The sequence below is a fragment of the Bos taurus genome, chromosome 18 (assembly GCF_002263795.3).
Source record: "Bos taurus isolate L1 Dominette 01449 registration number 42190680 breed Hereford chromosome 18, ARS-UCD2.0, whole genome shotgun sequence".
NCBI lineage: Eukaryota > Metazoa > Chordata > Mammalia > Artiodactyla > Bovidae > Bos > Bos taurus.
This window is the reverse complement of record NC_037345.1, coordinates 51,365,956-51,392,820: the sequence shown is the minus strand read 5'-3', so window position 1 is coordinate 51,392,820 and position 26,865 is coordinate 51,365,956. Positions and strand designations below refer to the sequence as shown.

General features: G+C 46.3%; 2 protein-coding genes across 15 annotated transcripts; one reads left to right on the top strand and one right to left on the bottom strand.

Annotated features, from left to right (window-relative positions):
- Window positions 1-9,892: 9,892 nt before the first annotated feature.
- On the bottom strand, window positions 9,893-19,733 carry LYPD4 (LY6/PLAUR domain containing 4). Of its 14 annotated transcripts, XM_024978510.2 has the most exons (7): window positions 19,384-19,535; window positions 18,616-18,738; window positions 18,392-18,474; window positions 11,534-11,685; window positions 11,186-11,329; window positions 10,417-10,743; window positions 9,893-10,161 (listed from the first exon to the last, which is right to left on the bottom strand). In XM_024978510.2, the coding sequence occupies exons 4-7, from the start codon at window positions 11,598-11,600 to the stop codon at window positions 9,959-9,961; spliced, it is 741 nt and encodes a 246-aa protein (XP_024834278.1). In that variant the 5' UTR covers window positions 11,601-11,685; window positions 18,392-18,474; window positions 18,616-18,738; window positions 19,384-19,535; the 3' UTR covers window positions 9,893-9,958.
- A 114-nt stretch (window positions 19,734-19,847) lies between these two features.
- On the top strand, window positions 19,848-25,141 carry DMRTC2 (DMRT like family C2). Its single transcript, NM_001038182.2, is given in 9 exon segments — window positions 19,848-19,900; window positions 20,931-21,158; window positions 21,247-21,401; window positions 21,682-21,758; window positions 22,055-22,238; window positions 22,394-22,520; window positions 23,282-23,342; window positions 23,491-23,662; window positions 24,585-25,141. Coding segments are annotated over 8 exon segments (1,113 nt in total). The 5' UTR covers window positions 19,848-19,900; window positions 20,931-20,934; the 3' UTR covers window positions 24,698-25,141.
- The last annotated feature ends 1,724 nt before the right edge of the window (window positions 25,142-26,865 follow it).

Here is a 26,865-nt window from a genome sequence, read left to right as displayed (position 1 = left end):
GAGTGAGGGAGGGTACCTTTTTTGATCCCAGAAATTCGTTGTGTAGTTATTTTACCAGAGTTTCAAAATAATTCAAAGAAAGTGCCGCGTTGGCCCATTCCTTACACCACCTGTCTGACCTCTGAGCTGTTTGTAGTTCCGCAGTCACACCGTTGTTCCTCCAGCATGGAATGATCTTCCCATTCTCCAGATTTGAAATACTATTTTCCCCTGAAGCTAGGGAGCACAACCCTCAAAAAGATAAAAATGCCACCCTAGGACTTCCCTGATGGTACAGTGGATAAGAATCCTCCTGCCAATGCAAGGGACACAAGTTTGATCCCTGGTCCAGGAAGATTCCACATGTCAGAGCAACTGAGCCCCTGTGCCACAATTAATAAGCCTGTGTGCTGCAACTACTGAAGCTCATGTTCCTAGAACCTGTGCTCTGCAAAAAAGAAGCCACTGCATTGAGAAGCCCGCACACTGCAACAAAGAGTAACCACCATTCACCACAACTAGAGAAAGCCTGTGTGGAGCAATGAAGACCCAGCACAGCCATAAATAAATAAAAATAATTTTTTCACAAAGAAAAAAATAATAAAATGACATCATTTATAATAACCAACACTATAGATTATTTTGGAATAAATTAACAAAATATGTGCAAGATCCTAATGCAAAAAATTTTAAGCTTCCCAGAAAAATATTAAGACCTAAATAAAGAGATGTCCCATGTTCATGGATAGAAGGGTTCAGCTTCGTAAATATATAGACTCTCCCCTAAATTAGCAGTTAGTCAATGAAATTCCAACCAAAATCCCAACAAGAATTCCTTAGAACTTGACAAGTTGGTCCAAATGTACACGGAAGTGCAAAAAGTCCAAGAATAACCAAGGTTCTCCTGAAGATGAAGAACAAGTGGGGAGGGGGAATGACTTGCCTTATCAGGTAAAACGACTTATTAAAAAGCTGTAAAAATAATACAGTGAACTGTTGGCACAAAAGGAGATCAATTGATCGGTGGGAAGATAAGAATTCCAGAAAGAGACTCACACAAATACGAAACTTTGAAATACAACCAAGATGCCACTGCAGATAAATGGGGAAAGAAGGAATTATTCAATAAAAGGAGCTGAGCAATTAATTGTCTATATGAAAATATCTTAAAGACACACAAAAATCAATTCTAAATAAATTAAGAACATAAATGCAAAAATCCAAACTTACTGTTTTGGAGGAAACAAAGGAGAGCATTTTTTGGATCCTGGGATAAATAAGAATCTCTTTTTTTAATGTTATTTCATAATGAGATAGTTAATAAGACAGTGTGTCTTATTGTGGAAGACAGTCTGAGACATGAATGGAATCAGACTGTCAAGGGCCTTACTGTTATATTAAGCATGCAGCCTTTATTTTTGTTTTAATTTTTTTGGGGGGGGTGTGATCCCACTCTGTGTCTTACAGGATCTTAGTTCCCTGACCAGGGATTGAACCCAGGTCCTGGCAGTGAAAGCACTGAGTCCTAACCAATGGCCCACTGGGGAATCACCAAGAAGGCTCTCTTAAGCAAAGCACAAAAAGAATCGCCATAAAACTGGAAGGTTGATAAGTTCAACATTAAAATCCTTTTCTTCAAAAGAGACCATAAGATATAAAGACAAATCATCTGACTGACACAGAATTAGTACATAAGATATATGCATACCTAAGGAAATCCTATGTATCCAGAAAAAAAGTTAAACAATCGTATAGAAAAAGAAACCAAAAAAAAAAATAGGCATTTTACAGACGAAGCACAGGCAATACACATCTGAAGAAATGCTCAACCTACTTGAGAGTCCCTTAGACAGCAAGGAGATCAAACCAGTCAATCCTAAAGGAATTTAGCCCTGATATTCATTGGAAGGACTGATGCTGAAGCTGACGCTCTGATACTTTGGCCACCTGATGTGAAGAGCCAAGTCACTGGAAAAGACCCTGATGCTGGGAAAGACTGAGAGCAGGAGGAGAAGGGGACGACAGAGGATGAGATGGTTGGATGGCATCACCGACACAATGGACATGAATTTGAGCAAACCCAGGGAGACAGTGAGGGACCGGGAAGCCTGGCATGCTGCAGTCCATCTGAACAATAACAGCTTAGTAATCAGGGAGATATAAATTCAGACCGCAATGAGACCCCATTTTACATCCACCAGATTGGCAAAAGTTTTAAAGTTGGAAAAGTCGGAGGTCACGTGGATGAACAAGAATTCTTTACTCTCTACCAGTAATGTATAATTGCTACAAACACTTTGGGAAACAATTTGGCATTATTTTCCAAAGCCAAACAAACCTACAGCCCAGCATTTCCATACCTGGTTGTACACCCAGGAGAAACTCTTACACATAAGCACTAGGGGACACGTACAAGAACACACAGCAGCAATAAGTGTCCCAAACTGGGAGGGTGGGGAGAGGGGAAATCCAAGCATAATTGACAAGGACTATATTGTGATACAAATAGCACAACAGGAGATAATACAGCAGTGAAAATGCAGGAACAAAACCACACACTGGAACATGGATGAATATTAGATATATGCATGATTTAAAGTTCCAGAGAACTACATATAATAAACCATTTTACACAAGGAAACAATTCTAACAACACTTATTGTTTAAATATATTATTCTTGAACTTCCTTGGTGCTCCAATGGTTAAGAATCCATCTGCCAATGCAGGAGACATAGGTTCAGTCCCTGGTCCGAGAATATTCCACACATTACCGGGCAGCTAAGGCTGTGCCCATGCTCTAGTGCCTGTGAGCCACAACTACTGAGCCTCAGCACCCTACAGCCCTTGCTCCGCAACAAGAGAAGCCACTGCAATGAGAAGCCTGCACACCGCAATTAGAGAGTAGCCCCTGCTTGTGGCAACTAGAGAAAGCCCTCACACAGCAACGAAGACCCAGTGCAGCTAAAAATTAAATAAATATTTTAAAATAAATATATATTATGCATATATGATCAAAGTATACAAAAACCCAAGCCAAGTAAAATGTAGGGTAGTGGTTACTTCGTGAGAGAAGGCAAAGAGATGTGATGCTGCTGCTAAGTCGCTTCAGTCGTGTCCGACTCTGCGACCCCATAGACCGCAGCCCACTAGGCTCCCCCGTCCCTGGGATTCTCCAGGCAAGAACACTGGAGTGGGTTGCCATTTCTTTCTCCAATACACGAAAGTGAAAAGTGAAAGTGAAGTCGCTCAGTCGTGTCCAACTCTTAGCGGCCCCATGGACTGCAGCCCACCAGGCTCCCCTGTCCCTGGGATTCTCCAGGCAAGAACACTGGAGTGGGGTGCCATTTCCTTCTCCAATACACGAAAGTGAAAAGTGAAAGTGAAGTCGCTCAGTCATGTCCAACTCTTAGCGGCCCCATGGACTGCAGCCTACCAGGCTCCTCCGTCCATGGGATTGTCCAGGCAAGAATACTGGAGTGGGGTGCCATTGCCTTAAGCACTATATAGGTAAGATGCAAGTTCCTCTTGATAGCCTGTTTCTTAGGTTGAGTGATATGTTTGTGGGGTTCATTAAATTGCACTCCATGGCCAGTTGTCTTGTTACATATAATCTTCTGTACATGGTAAATACGTCCCATCTCTCACATCGTGATTGGCACCTCCCATCCATCTAAAGATACCATGCTTTTGACTCACCAGTCCCCTTTGAAGGTTACTGATGTTCTCAAGCCCCTTGGCTAATGAGATAAGAATCTATGGGGGTTTCCCTGGTGGCTCAGTGGTAAAGAATCTGCCTGCCAGTGCAGGAGACATAGGTTCAATCCCTGGTCCAGGAAGATCTCATATGCCACAGAGCAACTAAGCCTGTGAGCCACAACTACTGAGCCTGTGCTCTAGAGCCCAGGAGCTGCAACTCCTGAGCCTGCTTGCTGCAACAACAGAAGCCTGCCAACCCTAGAGCCCATGCTCTGCAACAAGAGAGCAGCCCCTGCTCACCACAGCTAGAGAAAATCCCGGGCAGCAACAAGACCCAGCACAGCCCAAAATAAAATCATTTTTAAAAAGAGAGAGGGAATATACACACATATGCCTTGGCCCACCCACGCCCTGGCTCAGCCCTCTAAAATGATCTACTAGCTCAGCTAATCAGAAGTACAGACTAGGAGAAGCCCAGTGATAAATTTCACCTCGCAGCCTCTTGCCACAGGCTCTCTCTGGTCTCCATTCAGACCTGACCCACTTCCCATGACCTCCTTTGGCTCCCCAACCACCCTTCTAAAACTCATTCATAGTAATCAAGGTCCTCGTGACAGTCCAACTTCTGAGGTCAATGGCAGGCACTTCAGATCTCACTTGTCCAAGTCATTAACAGAGGTAGGATTTGAGGCCTCAGGTAGTTAAACCTATTTCTTCCACTGCAAAATGGAAACACAGAAGTGACAATATCTTCTTCATAGTACTGTACTAAGAATGAATGAGGTAAGGCACAGAAAATGCTTAGTGCCGAAGTATTTGACTGTGTGGATCACAACAAACCGGAAAATTCTTAAAGAGATGGGAATACCAGACCACCTGACCTCCCTCCTGAGGAATCTGTATGCAGGTCAAGAAGCAATATTTAGAACCGGACATGGAACAACAGACTGGTTCCAAATCAGGAAAGGAGTATGTCAAGATTGTATATTGTCACCCTGCTTATTTAACTTATATGCAGAGTATATCATGTGAAATGCTGGGCTGGATGAAGCACAAGCTGGAATCAAGATTGCCAGGAGAAATATCAGTAACCTCAGATACGCAGATGACACCACCCTTATGGCAGAAAGCAAAGAAGAACTAAAAAGTCTCTCAGTGAAAGTGAAAGAGGAGAGTGAAAAAGTTGGCTTAAAGCTCAACATTCAGAAAACTAAGATCATAGCATCTGGTCCCATCACTTCATGGCAAATAGATGGGGAAACAATGGAAACAGTGACAGATTTATTTTGGGGGGGGGCTCTAAAATCACAGCAGATGGTGACTGCAGCCAGGAAATTAAAAGACACTTGCTCCTTCAAAGAGCAAGTGTCCAACCTAGACAGCATATTAAAAAGCAGAGACATTACTTTGCCAACAAAGGTCCATCTAGTCAAAGCTGTGGTTTTTCCAGTAGTCATGTATGAATGTGAGAATTGGACTATAAAGAAAGCTGAGCGCCAAAGAATTGATGCTTTTGAACTGTGGTGTTGGAGAAGACTCTTGAGAGTCCCTCGGACTGCAAGGAGATCCAACCAGTCCATCCTAAAGGAGATCAGTCCTGAATATTCATTGGAAGGGCTGATGCTGAAGCTGAAACTCCGATACACTGGCCACGTGATATGAAGAACTGACTCATTTGAAAAGACCCTGATGCTGGGAAAGATTGAAGGCAGGAGAAGGGGACGACAGAGGATGAGATGGTTGGATGACATCACTGACTCAATGGACATGAGTTTGAGCAATCTCAGAGAATTGGTGATGGACAGGGAAGCCTGGAGTGCTGCCATCTATGGGGTCACAAATTGGATACGACTGAGCAACTGAACCGAACAGTAAGAGTACCCTTAGTGTCTACCTCCCCACCTCATAACAGAGTGCAGAGAGTTAAAGTGAGATTCCACAGGTAAATAGCCTAGCACAGAGTCTCCCATCATTATTCCTTACCTGTGCTCAGTCACGTCTGTGACTCCATGGACGGCAGCCCCTCCAGGCTCCTCTGTCTATGGAATTTTCCAGGCAAGAACACTGGAGCAGGTTGCCATTTCCTCCTCCAGGGGATCTATCTGACCCAGGAATCGAGTCTGCATCTCCTGTGTCTCCAGCATTGCAGACGGACTCTTTACCACTCAGCTTCCTCGGACACCCCCTTCCTCATCTGCTGCTGCTGCTAAGTCACATCAGTCGTGTCCGACTCTGTGCGACCCCAGAGACGGCAGCCCACCAGGCTCCCCCGTCCCTGGGATTCTCCACGCAAGAACACTGGAGTGGGTTGCATTTCCTTCTCCAACGCAGGAAAGTGAAAAGTGAAAGTGAAGTCGCTCAGTCATATCCGACTCTTAGCGACCCCATGGACTGCAGCCTACCAGGCTCCTCTGTCCATGGGATTTTCCAGGCAAGAGTACTGGAGTGGGTTGCCATTGCCTTCCCGAAGTTGCAGGGTCTGGTGTATCTGCCGCCCCCTTATGGCCAGAAAGGGGAGTAACATGGTCCTCTCCTAGGAGCCTACAACCTGAACCTTAGGTGAGAACTAGCCACCCCCAGCACTCTTTCCTCTTAGCTGCCAGCTTGCACACAAAAAAAGCAACTAGTTGGCAGAGGAAGTCTTCCCAGATCGCCAAATGTCTCAACAAAATCCCCTCAGTAGGGACAGAGATCTTCACAGGAGGCAAGAGGGATTCTACACTGGACAGGTCATTTAACCTTCCAGAGCTAGTTTCTTCTTTGCAAAATGGGGATAAAATCGATCTCTCTGGGCTCTTGTGAGAGTTGAATGAGATCCTGTATTTAAAACCCTAGCCTCAGATAAAACTCTAATTCAAAAAGATACATGTACCCCTATGTTCATATCAGCACTATTTACAATATCCAGGACATGGAGACAACCTAACTGTCCATCAAAGATAAATGGATAAAAATGGTGGCGCTAGAGGTAAAGAACCCACCTGTGAATGCAGGAGACACCATAGGAGACGCAGGTTCCATCCCTGACTCAGGAAGTTCCCTGGAGGAGGGCATGGCAACCCACTCCAGTATTCTTGCCTGGAGAATCTCATGGAAAGAGGAGCCTGGTGGGCTACAGTTCATGGGATCAAAAAGAATAGGACATGACTGAAGCGACTTAGCACAGCACAGCACAGTGATACATATATACAATGGAATACTCCTCAGCCACAAAAAAAAGGATGAAATAATGCCATCTGCAGCAACATGGATGCAACCAGAAATTAGCAGACTAAGTGAAGTAAATCAGAAAGAGGAAGACAAATACCATGTGGCATCACTTTCATGTGGAAGCTAAAACATGACACAGATGAACCTATCTATGAAACAGAATATAGACAACAGACTGGTGGTTGCTGACGGGGAAGGGGTTGGGGGGGAATGGAGTGGGAGGTTGGGGTTAGCTGATGTAAACTTTAATAGACAGGATGGATAAACTACAAGGTCCTACCATATAGAACACAGACCCATATTCAGTATCCTATGATAGACCAAATGGAAAAGAATATTTTTAAAAGAACATATATATATATATATATATATGTCCATATATATATATGCATATATGTGTGTGTGCTAAGTCGCTTCAGTCATGTCCAACTCTATGTGACCCCATGGACTGTAGTCTGTAGCCTGCCAGGCTCCTCTGTCCATAGGATTCTCTAGGCAAGAATACTGGAGTGGGTTGCCATTTCCTCCTCAGGGCATCTTTCCAACCCAGGGATTGAACCCATGTCTCTTAGCTCTCTTGCACTGGCAGGTGGGTTCTTTACCACTAGAGCCACCCAAGAAGCTATGCGTAAGTACATCACTTTGCTGTACAGCAGTAACTAACACAAGATTGTAAACCAACTTTACTTCAATTTAAAAAGAAAAAAGGCAACAACAACAACAAAATACTGCATGATATCACTTGTGAAATTCTAAAAATAGTTGAACTGGTAGAAACAGAGATTCAAAAAGTGGTTGCCAGGGGCTTGGGTTGGAGGAAATAGGGGAAAGTTGGTAAAAGAATACAAACTTTCAGTTATACGATGAATAGGGTCTGAGGATCTAATGTATAATATGTTGACTATTGCTGATAATACTGTATTGTATAATTGCAGTTTGCTAAGAGAATAGAGGGGCTTCCCAGGTGGTGCTAGTGGTAAAGAACCCATCTGCCAAAACAAGAGACATAAGAGACATAGGTTCAATCCCTGGGTCGGGGAAGATCCGCTGGAGGAGGACATGGCAACCCACTCCAGTATTCTTGCCTGGAGAATCCCATAGACAGAGGAACCTGGCAGGCTACGATCCATAGAATCACAAAGACTTGGACTGAAGCAACTTAGCATGTATGCACACAAGAGAGTAGAACTTGTGTTCTCATCAGAAAAAGAAAAAAAGGTACATATGGAGGTGGTAAATAAATGTGTTAGTTAATACAATGGTAGGAGTCCTTTTACAATATATATGTATATGAAATCTTCATGTAGTACACTTTAGATATATTGCAATTTTGTCAATTACATCTCACTAAAACTGGAAAAAAAGTGACCTTGCAGCATGAGTTTAGCTGGCTCAAAACATATCTCACCCATGTCCCACAAAGCCTTTGTATACAAGTCCATTTTAATAAACTTTTTGCATCAAAAGAAACCCTAGCAGACACTAACACAATATCTGACACATACCAAATAGATTGTATTTAAAAATCACCCTGAAAGCTGCAGTTTGAATTCATAAAGACTTCATTTTATTGTCTTTAATGGAAACAAGTCTTTATTAAGTCACTTTTAATATCAGAAAAATGAAACTCTTAAAATTATCTTTATAATAAATTGATATTCATGCTATGTCTATCTTTTTTTAATATTTAAATATATATTTATTTGGCTGCCTCAGGTCTTCCCTGGTGTTGTTGTTCAATCACCCAGTCACGTCTGACTCTTTGTGACCCCATGGGCTGCTGCATGCCAGACCTCTCTGCCCCTCACCGTCTCCCAAAGTTTGCCCAAGTTCATTTCCATTGCATCAGTGATGGCTCGGCAGTAAAGAGCCACTGAGTGGCTTCCCTGATGTCTCAGTGGTAAAGAATCTGCCAGCTGCCAATGCAGGAGATGTGTGTTCTATCCCTGGATCAGGAAGATCCCCTGGAGAAGGAAATGGCAATCCACTCCAGTATCCTTGCCTGGGGAATCCCATGGACAGCTATAGCCTGGCAGGCTACAGTCCATGTGTCCAGAGTTGGACACGACTGAAGCCACTTAGCTGCACGCACCCTTCCAATCTTAGTTGTGGCACACAAGCTCCGGATCTCATGGGCAATAGTTGTGGCATGTGGGCTTAGGTGCTTCCTGGCCTGTGGGAATCTTAGTTCCCCCACCAGGGATTGAACCCATGTCCCCTGCATTGCTAGGTGGATTAAGTCCCTTTTTAAAAAATGATATTTCCTTTTAAAAAAAATGTTTATTTGGCTGCATCAAGTCTTAGTTGTGGCCTGTGGGATCTAGTTCCCTGACCAGGGATTGAACCCAGGCCCTGCATTGGGAGCATAGGGTCTTAGCCACTGGACCACCAGGAAGTCCTTGGCCATCTTAAGTCAAAGGCCCTTTACCATTAAATATGTGGTTTTACACTTTACTCAAATTGAATCTATAATCCTATGACTTCCCTACAAGGCCTTTGTTCTAAATACTTATCTGGCTGCACCGGTTCAGTTGCAGCACACTAGATCCTCAGTTTTTGTTGCAGCTTGTGGGATCTTCAGTAGCAACATGTGAACTCTTAGTTGCGGCCTGTGGAATCCAGTTCCCCGACCAGGAATCAAAGCCAGGCCTCTGCATTGTGAACACAGCGTCTCAGCCGTTGGACTGCCAGGGAGGTCCCAAGCCTTGATTTTAAAGGGGAGGAAATGGAGGCCCAGAAAATAGAGGAGATTTGGCCAGGATCTCAAAGTCAATGGCTGAACCCAAGCTGGAACTAATGCTCCCAGGGGGAAAAGGGGAGCGTTTGGGTTCCTCCAGCACGCTGGCCATGGTTCTGTCACTTTGCCAATGATCCTCCTCCCAGAGCACCCTGCTCACTTCAGAGTGAGGACTGCACTTTGCCTGTCCCTCCCCTCTGCCGGCCCCCCCATCTCTTCAGCTCTTTCACAACCCCACAACCCTCATGGCCCACAAGACAAGGCAGAAATGCAACTCTGTAACTTTATTTGGCTCTGTGAAAAGGGAGGGGTGTTGGTCTGGTCCAGCTAGATCCTCAGCCCTTGAAGGCAAACAGGAGGCCTAAGAGGATACCCCAAGAAGGACTCCGACAAGGGGTCCCTGCACCAGTAAACAGGGCCTTCTCTACAATGTTGATGACCTCAGTCACTCTGATGCTCCCAATATGGTGAAAATGGGCGAAAACGCTGGTATGTTCACGAGCACAGCCCATGAGGAGGAAGGTGGTATTAAGAAACCCTGCAAGGAAGAGAGGGGGCAGTCAGGGACACTTTCAAAATGCAAGCGTCCTGCCCCTCCTTCCAGACACCCCTCACCAACCAGGACACCTGCTCACCCCTCCAAAGACCCGGCATCAGGCACCTTCCCCTGTTCTCCTTGGAATTCTGTACCACGACCCCCAGCACCTCCCCAAGCCCCACCCGCCTCCCTCAGGGATGGAGAGGCAGCAGGCGTGGAGCAGGCATCTGAGAGAGAAAGTCTCTGTCCTCTCACCTGCCTGGACTTTCACCGTGGAACTGTAACACTTGGTAGCGTCTCTGGGGCAAGACTCACTGGAGACAAAATTTGGGAGGCAGCTCTTAGAGTGCTCGCCCACACAAGTTGGGCAACTGTGGGAAGAAGATTTTAAAGTCTTGGGAGTCCTGGCCTTGAGGTGCAATATAGCATTCATGTTGGTGAGGTTATTGCACAGATAGGTCCGGCAGACCCGGCTATAGGAGGCGATGGACAATCCAGGTGGCGAAACCAGGTAGGAGACTTGCGGGGGGTAAGATGAGGCTGGGCTGCAGCCTTTAAAACCCAGGATTCCCTTTCTGGTCCCTGCAGAGCAAAAGATTGGAGAGCTCTGATCAGTGTCGTTGGCCACACCCAGTCCAACCTCCCACCCCCACCCCACCCCACCCCACCCTGCCCTTGCTGCTCACTCTGCCCCACCACCAGCTTTGCATCTCCCCTACTGTCCATTCGCTGCTCAGATCTCCCAGGTTTTATCTGCCTGTCCTCACTCCTCTCTCCACAGGAGGAGCCCGTCTGCTCCTCTCTCCCGTGTGTCCCAAACTTGTCTTCTCTCCCACCTCCATTCTGCCCTCTTATCCAGCCCACAGCACAACCAGCTGGGTCCTGCCCCTCTCCTGCTGGTGTCTGGATGTTGTTCCCAAAGATAAATATCTGGAACTGAAGTCCAGAGTCCCTGGGTGCTGGGAAGGGAAGTAGGGGTCAGAAGACCAAGCCAAAACAATGCAGCAAAGTCACCCCCGCCCACCTGCCTCGATGAACACCAGCGTCTCCTCACAGCCCTCATTCAGTTTGCACACCATGCTCCTCAACAGAAACCATTGCCACCTATGGAGACCTACAGCTCTGAAGAGTGAAGATGTCGCTTCATAGCACAGAAGAGCTTCAGCCCCTAAAGAGAGAATCTTTATCTGGTCAACTGCTCCTCACATTGCCTTCTCAACCCTTGAGCTGCAAATCAAGAGCTCAGCCTCCACAGATCTTGTCCCCTGAGGGACCCAGATAGGCAGCTTTCCCTCCCCCAGTGACAGGAATCCAGGCCCCCCATCCTCCCCAGCCAAGAGGGTCCTGAAGCATCCAGCCCCACAGGACATACAAGGCAGAGAGGAAATGGCCCCCAGGAGACAGAGCAGTTGCATGGGGCTGAGATGCTGGGGTCCCATGGTCCTGTGTTTGGGTCCTGGATTCTGGAACCAATTTCAATCTAGGTCTCAAATTCCGTTCTTGTTGGCCTCTAGATCACTGTTTCTGAAGCAGAAAGTTGATTATCAGTTCCTGTGACATAGGCTCCCTGAGACTTTCTGGGACACAGGTCTTCATCTCCATGGTCTTTCCTCCAGCCTAACCTGAACCCACTCCGTGAGCTTCTCAAATCCTGACTCTCACTCTCCCGCTTAGTTTCTGCCATTGGAAATGGTGCCGAGCAGAGAAACGTGGCTTATTCAAAGGATAACTATTTATGTAGGCTGTTCTCCATCCAGAGACAATGAGATCAGAACAACAAATGCATGACAGTCAACTGATGTATTACTAAGTAACCCCTGACTTAAAAAAAGAAATGAGAAAGTATTTAGTACTGAATAATAGCAAATATGCTACATGTCTCACACACACACACACACACACACACACACACACGTGCGTGTAAAATCTGATGAAAACTGAATAAGGTCTGTAATTTAGTTAAAAGTGGTGTTGTTGTTTAGTCACTCAGTCATGTCAGATTCTTTTGCAACTCTATGGACTATAGATGGACAGGGAAGCCTGGTGTGCTGCAGTCCATGGGGTCGCAAAGAGTCAGACACGACCGAGTGACTGACTGAACTGAACTAAACTGATGGACTGTAGCCCTCCCAGGCTCCTCTGGGGGAGGAGTCCATGGGATTTCTTGGGCAAAACACCGGAGGTTGCCATTTCCTTCTCCAAGGGATCTTCCCAACCCAGGGATCAAACCCACATCTCCTGCATTGCGGCGGGATTGTTTACCACTGAGCAACCAGAAAAGCCCCAAGAGTACTGTACCAATGTTAATTTCCTGCTCATTTACTACAGTCATACAGAATGTCCCTATGGGGAACCAGAAGAAGTTGCAACTTTTGCAACTTCTTGTGAGCTAATAATAATTTCACAATCAAAGTGTTTTTTTAATTGGACAATGATTTCTAAATCAATATTTAGAAGTAAATTTATAATTTAAGTACATTTATAAAGAAACAATAAGAATTATAAAATATGCTTATGAATTAACTCAAGAAGTTATACAAGGGACAACAAAGCAACCTTCCCAAAAAGGAATAAAAATGATGACCAGAAATCAATGAAATTGATTACAAAAACTATTTACAAAAAACTAACATTCATTCTTTGACACTATTACTAAGATAATCCTCCAGCAAATCTACTCAAGAAAAAAAAAAAAGAGAAAAGATACAAATAAAATGCGGAATGAAAAATAAGAACTGAAAGACATCATACGTTCTGAGAATAATAAAACTGTCATTAACAACTCCACATTTGGTACTTCCCTGGTGGTCCAATGAATCTGCCTTCCAATGCAGAAGACATAGGTTTGATCTCTGGCTAGGGAACTAAGACCCCACATGCTGCAGAGCTACTGAGCCCATGCACTCTAGTGCCCAAGCACTACAACTAGAGAGAAGCCACAAAACGAAGAAACCTCATGTCGCAACGAAGACCCAATGCAGCCAAAAATAAATTTCTTAAAATATATATTTAAAAAACAAGTCTACACTTACAAATTTTAAATATATCCACTTCATAAGTGGATAAATTTCTAAAATAATATGAAACGCCAAAATGGTCACAAAAGTGTAGGCAAAGTCTTAAGCCAATAAGAATGGACAAGGATCTCAGGCAAATTGATAAGAAAAAGAGAAAAATTTCAGTAGGGAAATAGGCCAAGTATTTGAAGAGGCAATTCTCAATTCTCAGAAAAGCAAACCAGAAAGGCTAACAAGCACAAGAAGAAACACTCGTGCTCAACAATAATCATAGAAATTCAGTGTATTCAAACGAGCATCTACCAGACTGACAAGAGAGCAGAAAGCTGGAAAAATACGAATGTTGGTAGAACTATGGGGCTGGAGAGTCCCTTGTGCATTGGTGCTTATGGGGTAGTTGTGGCCAGGGATAGGGTCCTCTTCTGGACCCTGAAGAATGGAGGCGCCAAGGGTTCTGATCAGTGTCTCAAGCCCAAAGTATCATTCATTGTAAGAAGTCTGGCAATACTTAGCCAAATTAGTTTTCAGTTCAGTTCAATTCAGTCACTCAGTCGTGTCCAACTCTTTGTGACCCTATGAACTGCAGCACGCCGGGCCTCCCTGTCCAACACCAACTCCCAGAGTTTACCCAAACTCATGTTCATCGAGTCGGTGATGCCATCCAGCCATCTCATCCTCTGTTATCTCCTTCTCCTCCTGCCCCCAACCCTTCCCAGCATCAGAGTCCTTTCCAATGAGTCAACTCTTCGCATGAGGTGGCCAAAGTACTGGAGTTTCAGCTTCAACATCAGTCCTTCCAATGAACACCCAGGACTGATCTCCTTTAGGATGGACTGGTTGGATGTCCTTGCAGTCCAAGGTACTCTCAAGAGTCTTCTCCAACACCACAGTTCAAAAGCATCAATTCTTCGGCGCTCAGCTTTCTTCACAGTCCAACTCTCACATCCATATATGACCACTGGAAAAACCATAGCCTTGACTAGATGGACCTTTGTTGGCAAAGTAATGTCTCTGCTTTTTAATATGCTATCTGCTGCTGCTGCTGCTGCTGCTAAGTTGCTTCAGTCGTATCCGACTCTGTGCGACCCCAGAGATGGCAGCCCACCAGGCTACACCATCCCTGGGATTCTCCAGGCAAGAACACTGGAGTGGGTTGCCATTTCCTTCTCCAATGCATGAAAGTGAAAAGTGAAAGGGAAGTCGCTCAGTCGTGTCCAACTCTTTGAGACCCCATGGACTGCAGCCTACCAGGCTCCTCTGCCCATGGGATTTTCCAGGCAAGAGTACTGGAGTGGGTTGCCATTGCCTTCTCCAATATGCTACCTAGGTTGGTCATAACTTTCCTTCCAAGGAGTAAGCGTCTTTTAATTTCATGGCTGCAGTCACCATCAGCAGTGATTTTGGAAACCAGAAAAATAAAGTCTGACACTGTTTCCACTGTTTCCCCATCTATTTGCCATCAAGTGATGGGACCAGATGCCATGATTTTAATTTTCTGAATGTTGAGCTTTAAGCCAACTTTTTCACTCTCCTCTTTCACCTTCATCAAGAGGCTTTTGAGTTCTTCTTCACTTTCTGCCATAAGGGTGGTGTCATCTGCATATCTGAGGTTATTGATATTTCTCCCGGCAATCTTGATTCCAGCTTGTGCTTCTTCCAGCCCAGCGTTTCTCATGATGTACTCTGCATAGAAGTTAAATATGCAGGGTGACAATATACAGCCTTGACGTACTCCTTTTCCTACTTGGAACCAGTCTGTTGTTCCATGTCCAGTTCTAACTGTTGCTTCCTGACCTGCATATAGGTTTCTCAAGAGACAGGTCAGGTGGTCTGGTATTCCCATCTCTTGAAGAATTTTCCACAGTTTATAGTGATCCACACAAAGGCTTTGGCATAGTCAATAAAGCAGAAATAGATGTTTTTCTGGAACTCTCTTGCTTTTTCAATGATCCAGCAGATGTTGACAATTTGATCTCTGATTCCTCTGCCCTTTCTAAAACCAGCTTGAACATCTGGAAGTTCACGGTTCATGTATTGCTGAAACCTGACTTGGAGAATTTTAAGCATTACTTTACTAGCGTGTGAGATGAGTGCAATTGTGCTGTAGTTTGAGCATTCTTTGGCATAGCCTTTCTTTGGGATTGGAATGAAAACTGACCTTTTCCAGTCCTGTGGCTACTGCTGAGTTTTCCAAATTTGCTGGCATATTGAGTGCAGCACTTTCACAGCATCATCTTTCAGGATTTTAAATAGCTCAACTAGAATTCCATCACCTCCACTAGCTTTGTTCACAGTGATGCTTTCTAAGGCCCACTTGACTTTGCATTCCAGGATGTCTGGCTCTAGGTCAGTGATCACACCATCGTGATTATCTGGGTCGTGAAGATCTTTTTTGTACAGTTCTTCTGTGTATTCTTGCCACCTCTTCTTAATATCTTCTGCTTCTGTTAGGTCCATACTATTTCTGTCCTTTATCGAGCCCATCTTTGCATAAATTGTTCCCTTGGTATCTCTGATTTTCTTGAAGAGATCCCTAGTCTTTCCCATTCTGTTGTTTTCCTCTATTTCTTTGCATTGATCGCTGAGGAAGGCTTTCTTATCTCTCCTTGCTATTCTTTGGAACTCTGCATTCAGATGCTTATATCGTTCCTTTTCTCCTTTGCTTTTCGCTTCTCTTCTTTTCATAGCTATTTGTAAGGGCTCCTCAGCCATTTTGCTTTTTTGCATTTCTTTTCCATGGGGATGGTCTTGATCCCTGTCTCCTGTACAATGCCACGAACCTCCGTCCATAGTTTATCACACACTCTATCAGATCTAGTCCCTTAAATCTATTTCTCACTTCCACTGTATGATCATAAGGGATTTGATTTAGGTCATACCTGAATGGTCTAGTGGTTTTCCCTACTTTCTTTAATTTCAGTCTGAATTTGGCAATAAGGAGTTCATGATCTGAGCCACGGTCAGCTCCCTGTCTTGTTTTTGCTGACTGTATAGACCTTCTCCATCTTTGGCTGCAAAGAATATAATCAATCTGATTTCGGTGTTGACCATCTGGTGATGTCCATGTGTAGAGTCTTCTCTTGTGTTGTTGGAAGAGGGTGTTTTCTATGACCAATGCGTTCTCTTGGCAAAACTCTATTAGCCTTCACCCTGCTTCATTCTGTACTCCAAGGCCAAATTTGCCTGTTACTCCAGGTGTTTCTAGACTTCCTACTTTTGCATTCCTGTCCCCTATAATTAAAAGGACATCTTTTTTGGGTGTTAGTTCTAAAAGGTCTTGGAGGTCTTCATAGAACCATTCAACTTCATCTTCTTCAGTGTTACTGGTTGGGGCATAGGCTTGGTTTACCATGATATTGAATGGTTTGCCTTGGAAATGAACAGAGATCATTCTGTCGTTTTTGAGATTGCATTCAAGTACTGCATTTTGGACTCTTCTGTTGACCATGATGGCTACTCCATTTCTTCTAAGGGACTCCTGCCCACAGTAGTAGATATAATGATCATCTAAGTTAAATTCACCCATTCCAGTCTATCTTAGTTTGCTGATTCCTAGAATGTTGACATTCATTCTTGCCATCTCCTGTTTGACCACTTCCAATTTGCCTTGATTCATGGACCTAATATTCCAGATTCCTATGCAATATTGCTCTTTACAGCATTGGACCTTGCTTCCATCACCAGTCACATCCACAACTGGGTGTTGTTTTTGCTTTGGCTCCATCCCTTCATTCTTTCTGGAGTTATTTCTCCACTGATCTCCAGTAGCATATTGGGCACCTACTGACCTGGGGAATTCCTCTTTCAGTATCCTATCATTTTGCCTTGAGCGGCAGCTGTGCGGGCACAGGAGGGCCAAGAGGAGCTATTCCATTTACAAGGTCAGGAGGGACGACCGTGAGGAGATACGCCTCGTCCAAGTTAAGGAGCAATGGCTGCACTTTGCTGGAGCAGCCGTGAAGAGATATCCCACGTCCAAGGTAAGAGAAACCCAAGTAAGATGGTAGGTGTTGAGAGAGGGCATCAGAGGGCAGACACACTGAAACCACGATCACAGAAAACTAGCCAATCTGATCACATGAACCACAGCATTGTCTAACTCAATGAAACTAAGCCATGCCTTGTGAGGCCACCCAAGACAGATGGGTCATGGTGAAGAGGTCTGACAGAATGTGGTTCACTGGAGAAACTGAAAGTGGCCCAGTCATGTCCAACTCTTTGCGACTCCATGGACTGTCCATGGAATTCTCTAGGCCAGAATACTGGAGTGGGTAGCCTTTCCCTTCTCCAGGGGATCTTCCCGACCCAGGAATCGAACCAGGGTCTCCTGCATTGCAGGTGGATTCTTTACCAATTGAGCTATCAGGGGTCACTGGAGAAGGGAATGGCAAACCACTTCAGTATTGTTGCCTTGAGAACCCCATGAACAGTATAAAATTAGGTTTATGAATAGTTATTTCTGGAATATCCTAGGTACACAAGACAGGGATTTCCACCTTCAACTACAAAAGAATACATAAAAGGATGTGGCAGTATGGTGGGGATAGTGAGCTGAAGGCAACATGGGCATCCCTCCCTGAGACCAAGTGAATACATAACACACAGGGGATGTATACCATGGAATATCATGCACTAGTTAGAAGCAGCTGGTTAGCTGTACACATCACATGCACATGGATGGATCATAAAAACACTGTGCTGATTATTTTTAATAATAAACAATGTCACTTGCATAAGTTAAAAACATCATGCATATAAAACACTGCACATCTTGCCAAGAACACACGCAGACTAAAAGAGATATGCATGTGCCATCTGAAATGAGCACCTGTGGGACAGTTAGGAAATAAAAGTGGGGAACTGGGGATTACTGGAAATTAATAAAATGCTGTAGGTAGTACAAAGTTCTTAAGACTTTGAACTCAAAGACAGACCAAGGTTGGAATCTTTACCTCTCCACTGACTAGCTGTGTGATCTTGTGCCTCTTATTGAACTCATTCATAAAACATATTAAAAATATATCTCATAGACTCATTATTAAGATTATTAGCATAAAGTGCCAGGCAAGTGCTAAGCTCTCCAAAATGTTGCCCCCCTGCCCCCCCATCTCTCTCTCTCCACTATCTAAAAGATCAAGGTCAATCTCTTTAGCTGGCATTCAAGCCTCCCACACACAGGCCACCCTTCATCCCTTAGATGGGCCCCAAACAACCTTTCCAATTTTGTCTAGTACTGCTCCCCTGCACAGCAGTCCAGATAGAGGTCACTTCTGCCACACTTTTCTGACCAGAATACCTGACACAAAGGATGCGTAACCCAGAAATCTGCAGCAAACCAAGAAGCCAAGACCAGCAGAAAAGATGGGACATGGAAAGGGGGAATGAAGGCAGACAAAGGATCAAAGGAGTTTGACCGAGCAGGGGACAGGGCACACACCTGCCTGGAATGCAAAACCACAGGCCCCAGCAATCTGAGTACAAGCCAGACACAACCAGAAAAGACTGGAATAAAATCCTCAAGGAAAAAGGGTTGAAGTAGTGGTCAGAGGAGACACCATTCCTACAAGAGAAACCACACTGAGAAAGAGGAGCAAATTAATGGAACGGAAACTTGCAGGGAGACAGAGGATGAGCAGCAGAGAGAGCACAATTGGGAGTGGCAGAAAAATGAGAAGTTGGGCACAAAGTCTGGGGCAGGAAGGAGACTATCTGAGAGGCTCAAAGACAGAAAAGGGGACAGGGCGGGATACATAGAGAAAAGGGGACAACACAGAGGATGGGGGTGGGGAAACCGTGAGATGGGTCTAATAGGCTACAATTACAGAATGGAGGCCAGCGAATGGGGTGAAATCCGGGAGGAAGATGAACACAGAGGGTGGAAAAGGTTAAAAAGAAAAATCACAGAAGTATCTCGGGAACCAAAGACGGGGATAGGAGGGGAAGAGGGACAGACTATGAGGGGATGAGGCATGTGGAGAAAGGGTTTCGAAAATCAGCAGGATGAACAGGCAAAGAGAGAGACTCCAGAGAAGGAAAACGTCAAATTTAGGGAAATCAGCATGAACACAGCCAATAAGAGACACAAGGAAAGGGCCACAACGTTAGAAGGTGGGACCCGGGAGGGAAACAAGGATATCACAGGTTGGGGAACATAAGAGAAATGTAGATTGAGTTCGGGGAGTGGGAGAGAAGCGAAAAAACACACGCCACGTAGTGAAAAGCCAAGTCCTGGCCACCAAATGCTCCAGAGGCGGGGCGGTGCAGCTCAGGCCGGAGGACGAAACTGCGCATGCGCCGATGCGTCCAGATCAACGTTCCCGGGAGGCCCGGCCAGGCGGCCGTTCCTGGGGGCGGGGCCAGCTTTGTACTGGAAGTGGTACTCGACGCCCCATTGGCCACCTCTCCCAAAAGGGGAAGAACAATTTGGGAAGGCAAATCACAAGGAGAAGGGATAAATGCGAGACTCAACTCGACGCGCTATTGGCTGGATTGATAGTCCCGCGCGAGGAGAAGCGGACCGGAGGTAAAGGGGCGGGCTGTCAGTGCAAGATCTTGAACCGCATTGGTCGGTCTCCTCAGCGCCGGAGACGCCGCTTGAAGTTCATTGGTCCTTTCGAGAAGGGGCGGGAAAAGTGGTGCGAGCGCAGCCGTTCCTCACGCCACTGCCTCACAGCCTCCTTTCGCCTCCTCCAGATTGACTCTTAACTCTACTCCAGGCTGTGGTAACTCCGGACTGACGAGACGAACACGGTCCCCCCCCTCCATGTCTCTTCCCCTCCCTCTCCTGCTCTGGACTCCCCGCCCCAGGCATCCCCTCGCCTCCCTACTCGCGCTCCTCGCGCCCCCTTTGCCTTTCCCCCGCCCCGCGGACCCTGGGTGCGCTCCCCGAGCCCCGCCCCCTCCCTGAGACCCTGGAGCGGGGCGGGGCAGCGGACCCAGCGTTTGGGGGGACAGCTCCAGAATGGGGTGCGCGCGAGAAACAGCTGAATGGGGCGGTGGGGCGGTGGAGCGGGAGGCTCGAGACTACTTGTTGGGAGTCGGTGAAGGCGCGTGATGGCCGGGTTTGCCTTAGTTTGGAAGGAGTGTGGGTGCAAGAGAGGAATTTGGGCCGTGGGGGGGGGGGTGGTCTTTGTGCCTAGATCAGGGCCTGGCACGTGGAAGGGGCTCAGTAAGCCTTTGCTGAGGAAATTAAAATAATTCTTGAAAGTGGGACAAGGGATTCTTGAGAATGATATATTTACTGGGGTGCAAGGGGGTCTGATTAAAAGGGCTGCAGGGAGAGGTTGAATTGCACGGCACACATGAGGGTTAAGGATTGAAAGGGGAACATGAAAGCATGTGTGGGAATTGGGTAACTGCAGGAGGGAAAGATGATAATTGCGGAAGAGGATGCCAGGAAAATCGTGGGAATGGAGTGGTGATGAAAAGGGGAGTGTAAGAACTGTTGCAGGGGGCATGCGAGTGCCTGAGTGTGCCCCAAACTGGTATATGTGCTTGGGAAGGTACAGATGAGCAGAGAATAATGTTTGGATCGAAAGATACATAAGAAAGGAAAGAGGAGAGAGGTTCTTGGAGAGGAGGATACCCTAGGAAGGGTGAAGAAGGGAGAGAGCCAGGGGAGAATCAAGGGTGACAGCTGAGTCCCAGGATGGGCAAACTGGGAAAACCCTTCTGGTGTGGTCTCCCAGAGGCAAGAAGGACAGTCAGGACAGGACCCACGTGGCCACCCTGACCCTCCACTCCTGCCCCTAGATCCATGGACCCCAGTGAAATGCCTGCTGTCCACCACTGCCCTTCAGACTCTGCCACAGGGGGTGAAACCAGAGCCCCCCAGGGCATGGAACTTATCCCCAGGAGAGCTGTCAGTCGCTCTCCAACCTGTGCCCGTTGCCGCAACCACGGTGTCACTGCCCACCTCAAGGGCCACAAGCGCTTGTGCCTCTTTCAGGCATGCGAGTGTCACAAATGTGTCCTCATCTTGTGAGTATGAGATCCAGAGAAGGGAGAGGATGGGCCTCATCTAAAAGGTGGCTGACTTGACTTTTGACTCACAACTCCCCCTCTTTAGGGAGCGCCGAAGGGTCATGGCTGCCCAGGTGGCCTTGCGTAGGCAGCAGGAGGCGCAGCTAAAGAGGCACCTAACCCAGGGACTCATGAGAGGGGCAGCTCCTCCCAGAGCTCCCAGCCGTGTCAAGAAGGGAGTCACTCAACCAGGGGTCCACTGTAAGTGTCACTGGCTGTGGCCAGAGGAATTTAGGCAGGAAAAGCTTAAGTAGGGAGAAGAGCCCCACTCTTGCCACTGAATTGATATATGATCTTGGGCAAGGAGTTTCTGTTCTCTGGGCCTCTCCCTGCCCAATGTAAAATGTGATTAAGTGTTGGAAGGATGTAATGAGATCAGGGGGTAGAAATGGGACAGAGGGAGATAAAAATTCAATTTTGGGCTAGAGTGGGAGGCACTCAGGAGAAAGAGCTTCCCAAAGCTCTCCCTGGTCCCTCACAGCTGGAAAGGAGAACATAGCTCCCCAGCCTCAGATTCCCCATCATGTTGTTCCACTGGCACTGACATCTCCTGGAAAGGTAAGGAAGGCCTGTGCCAGTCCCAGTGGCACAAGGTCCCCTTGGGCCCTGAGGGAGTGACTCCTGTCCTAGCCCCTGCCCAGATCCCTTCCTTTGTGCCCACAATACCTGGGTTCTAGGTCCAGCCCTGACTTGCTATGTAATCTTGGGCAAATCACTTCTATTCCATGGGCAAAATGATGGGGTGGGATTTTGCAGCCCTTCAAGCTCTGAAGTTTTGGGGCCCCAGTTCTATCCTAGAACATTCCTTCTCCAGCCTTAAACTTGACTTCAACCCGTGCTCCCTGCCATTGCAGGAGAACTCTCGGGGCCCTCTGCTGCTCAGTCGTCCCCCAGAAGCCTTGCCTTTGCCCTGGACTCCAATGCCTCCAGGCCCTTGGGCCCCTGGGCATTGGCTGCCTCCAGGCCTTTCCATGCCAACCCCAGTGGTGTGCCGCTTGCTGTGCCAAGAACCTGCTATCCCACTGCATCCTTTCCCTGGTAAGATGAATTCAACATTAATTCAACAGATATTTGAATGACTGTGTACCACTGTGTCAGAAAGAGAAGAGCGAAAGGATACAGGGTAGGAAAAGGCAAGACAGAAGCCGTGACCTCTGAACACTATATACTTTGCATTCTCTTTTCCTCATTAGGTTTTGACCCTGGCACCACCCTCCGGCTGCCCACTCATGGGCCTCTCCCAACCTGCACAGGATCTCACCCAATACTGACAGCTCCTCTTTCTGGAGAATCCCAAGGGCCTTCTACCCTGCCCCGCACGTGAGTAGGGAGAAAAAGACATGTGTTTGTAATGTGCCTAACCCTGTGCTGGACACCATAGTAGATGATGAAGAAAAAGACTAAGACTATTGTGTGAGGCAGAGCTCTCCTAACTGGCTAGCTATGAATCTTTGTACAAGTATCTTTACTTCTCTGAGCCTGTCTCCTATTAGTAAATCAAAGACAGTACTATCTTTTGGTAATACTAAGAATTAGCAATAATATATTGAATACACTTAGCACAAGCCTTGGCCTTAAACAAATAGTGGCTATTAAATCTGCTTAAACAGATAGGGTTGAACTGCCTACTGACGTGAGGGGTCGGGGGACATGATGGTAAGAACTTCAGAGGCCTAGGAGAGAGGCCAGAGGCCATTAGACAAAGTTTCCTAAAGGTTGGCTAAGCTCCTCAAGTTCCATGGGGATTAAGGAACTGGGAGGGAAGAAAATCAGACACTGGTAGGGCAGGAACAATCATTCAAATCCCTCTAGGTGTTTTGTCCATTGTTTTTTAAAGTGACACCAATTGTTTCCCATAATCCTTACAGTAGCTCTGGGAGTAAGAAGCTGTAAAACGTTTCCATTTTACAGAAAACAAAGCAGGGCAAACAGAAGGAGGGACTTGCCCAAAGCCACAAAACCTAAGACCACAGGCACTCAGAATCCCAGATCAGAACACAGCAAAATCCTGTTCCTCTTTTCATGTATACATGTCTGTCAATGAGTTTAATCACCCTGGCATCTTTTTTCCTTATTTCCAGATGCTCAACTCTGATACTCCAGCCCTGTGGCACCCCAGACCCTCTTCTGCTACAGCCACAGGTCCTGAAAAAGAAGTGGGATCCAGGACCCTGGGAGGAAGTTCAGCTTGGGGAAGGGAAGAGTAGGGAATAATGAAGTAACCGGGGACAGGGAGCCTCTGGTGGGTGGGCAGAAGTAGGGATTCCCAGTCTGCATCTCTCCTTTGCAGGCCCCCGGACCCTCTCGCCTGACCTGGACCTCTGCCTCCTCAGAGTGGCAGCTGCAGCGGGAGGCAGCTGAGGCTCTTGTGGGACTGAAAGATTCATCTCAGGCTCCCCGCCTGACTCCTGGCCCCGCCAATCCTGCTTGGATCTCCCTGCTCCATCCTTGTGGCCCACCAGGTAACCTGTTCTCTAAAAGGAAAGGATGGGAAAGGCATGACTGAGAAACAGAGGTGCTGGAACAAGCAGGGACTAACCAAGGAGATCAGGAGGTCAGCAAGTTGAAGATCCCAGGCCCCACGCTTTTCAACCTAGCCCCTTAGATTACAGTTGAGAGTTATTCAGTGAATTTATTTTTGTGTGTGCTCAAAAGCAAATGTCCAGTGCCCTGATGTCAAGGAAAGTGAGGCCCTGAGAGAGGCCTGAGAGTATACAGCAAGTCAGTGGTAAAGCCTGGTCTCCTCACTCCAGCCCAGGGCTTCTCTGGACCCACAGTGCCTGCTGAAGTCTGGAGAGGGACTGAGGAGGTATCAAGAGTCTGGCCTGGACCCTTAATAATTGCTTTTAAACAGTTTCCTATTTGGCAACTTGCCTTTAAAGGCATCCTATTTGGAAAACCTGGATGCTTTCACAAAGTTAGTGATAAACTCGAAGAGAGCTACAAGAATCTTGAGGCGTGAGAAACACCTATGGGGAAAGGGAAGGCTGAGATTTATCCTGTCCAAAATGATGGGTTGGGCATGCAGTGCAGGTGAGGAAACTGGCCTGAAGGAACTGCTGAGAAAGAACCAGGTGAGTCTGGAAGGGCTTCTGATCATGGAGGTAAACAAGCAACCATACATGAAGGGGAACAAGGGAATATTTCTGAGCTAGGCAGGGATGTATTCAGAGACTCTGAGCTTTAGAAAAATAAGTATGGTGGCTGTGATGGAGGGGTTGGATGAGGCAATACTAGAAGTGGTAAAATCGGTGAGGAGGAAGTGTTTGCTATAATCCAGGTGAACAAAGATGGGCCTGGATATTAGATGGGGTAAAAAGGGAGGGTTTGCTGGGAGGGGAGATGGATGTGACCTGGTCTTGCCCTCTTCCTTCCTTCCTGTAGCTGCTGCTGGAGGAAGAGGATTCCAGCCTGTTGGGCCCTCTCTCCGGCCCAGCCCAGCCCCTTCCGTGGCTCTGCATATTGGGCGACTGGGATCCATTTCCCTCCTAAGCTAGAAGCCCAGAAGTGGAGACCCCTGGGGTAGGGGGCAGCAGCAGCCTGTAGGCATTGCACATTTGGTATTTTACTCACAGATTTCTGCATGGAATTTAATGTAGTACACGCTTCAGGCCCTTTTAAAGCTCTCAGGTGCTTTGTTAGCTTTTGGTTCCTTTTGTAGCATGGCCATCTCCTTGGCCAAAGGTGGATATTCTCTTACCTTCCTTGGGTCCTGGGACCTTTTAAAATCCCCAACAAAAAGAAAGTGCAGTTTAAGCTAACCAGTATCTAAATAGATTTCTGCATGAGTTCATGTTCCAGGGTATTCATTTGACATGTGATTCTGTATATACCTATGCACTCATGTCTGCCTCCATGCATGTGAAAACAGAAGAGTATTTTCGTTTTGTGTCTTGGTTTGTGTGAGTAAGCAAGAAATAAACCAGTATTGTATTAAGCCACTGAGATGTGGGAGTTGTTTTTTTACCACAGCTTAACCTAGATAGCATATTAAAAGCAGAGACGTTACTTTGCCAACAGTGGTCCGTCTAGTCAAGGCCATGGGTTTTCCAGTGGTCATGTATGGATGTGAGAGTTGGACTGTGAAGAAAGCTGAGTGCTGAAGAATTGATGCTTTTGAACTATGGTGTTGGAGAAGACTCTTGAGAGTCCCCTGGACTGCAAGGAGATCCAACCAGTCCATCCTAAAGGAGATCAGTCCTGGGTGTTCATTGGAAGGACTGATGCTAAAGCTGAAACTCCAATACTTTGGCTACCTAATGCTAAGAGTTGACTCATTGGAAAAGACCCTGATGCTGGGAGGGATTGGGGGCAGGAGGAGAAGGGGACAACAGAGGATGAGATGGTTGGATGGCATCACCAACTTGATGGACATGAGTTTGGGTGAACTCCGGGAGTTGGTGATGGACAGGGAGGCCTGGCGTGCTGTGATTCATGGGGTTGCAAAGAGTCGGACATGACTGAGCGACTGAACTGAACTGAACCTAGTCTATCCTGAGGGACAGAAAGGACTTGTTCACTTCAGTCCTCAAAATGAAAGTCACTTACTCAGTAACTACCACAAGTAACTACAAACTTGGATTTCTTTGTATGGCCAGGTAAGAAAGAGTGGTAGGGAAACACAGTAGTTGATTCACTGATTGAATAATTAAGTGACTGCTCTGTGCCAAGCATAGACAGTTTCCAGCTGTTCAGAGGGGCACAGGTTGAAATACCTACAGGGCCAAACAGATCATATAATGAGTAAAGAAGGCCAGAGGAGCCCTGGCAAACTGAGAATGCATGCCCCACCTAAGGGGGCAGCTTCCTTTTAGCCCTAGTGAATTGTTGCCAGGCAGGAATGTGGGCTCAGTACTGCCATATCTTCTGATTTTTTAAGAGAAGCTGGAAAACTAGATTTCTGTTTTACATTTCTTAATTTTCAAATGCTGGCTCAGTTTTTCTTTGAATCCTGTGCTGTGCGTAAATCCTATGTAGGTCAAACAAAGCATACCTTCAGGCCAGCTTTGGTCAATGGAATGCCAATTTAAATGCTCATCTGTTGTTTAGCTGCTATGTCGTGTCTGACTCTTTGTGACCCCATGGACTCTAGCTTGCCAGGCTCCTCTGTCCATGGGATTTTCCCCGACAAGAATACTGGAGTGGGTTGCCATTTCTTTCTCCAGGGGATCTTCCCAACCACAGGATCAAACCCACGTCTCCTGCATTGCAGGCAGATTCTTTACTGCTGAGCCACCAGGGAAGCCCCAATGCTAATCTAACATAATATTTTTATAATGGGGAGACTGAGACCAATCAGAACAGGAATAATCAAATTAGTCTTTATAAAAGGTTTTTCCTAAACTTGGGAGGTTCATGTATCTAAGATTTGAAGGACCTATAAAAGCATGGTGACAATTATCATTTATTGAGTACTCACTGTATGCAATTCCCACATATCCTCACAGCAACGCTGTAAGCTATGCATGATTACTCTGATTTTACAAACAAAGGAACAAGCTTAAAGAGAGAAAATGACTTGTCCAAGTATTTTAGGAAAAATTTGTAGGCAAATACTGAAGAAAGGTTCCTTTTCCTTGCCAGGCCCAAATCAATTGTGCTTAGTTGCTCAGTCGTGTCCAACTCTTTGTGACCCCCATGTAAGCCGCTAGGCTCCTCTGTCCAT

Bases quoted from the DNA above. Each gene is read 5' to 3' on its own strand.
- LYPD4 (XM_059876922.1), bottom strand. From the start codon at position 19,469: ATGCGCAGTTTCGTCCTCCGGCCTGAGCTGCACCGCCCCGCCTCTGGA. The intron at 18,739-19,383 runs GTGTGTTTTTTC...TTTCTCTTGTAG, and splicing joins TTGGCTTTTCACTACGTGGC to GAATGGTGTCTCCTCTGACC. The intron at 11,330-18,391 runs GTTGTTTGGGGC...TTCTCTCTTTAG, and splicing joins TACTAGACAAAATTGGAAAG to GGGCTGAAGCTCTTCTGTGC.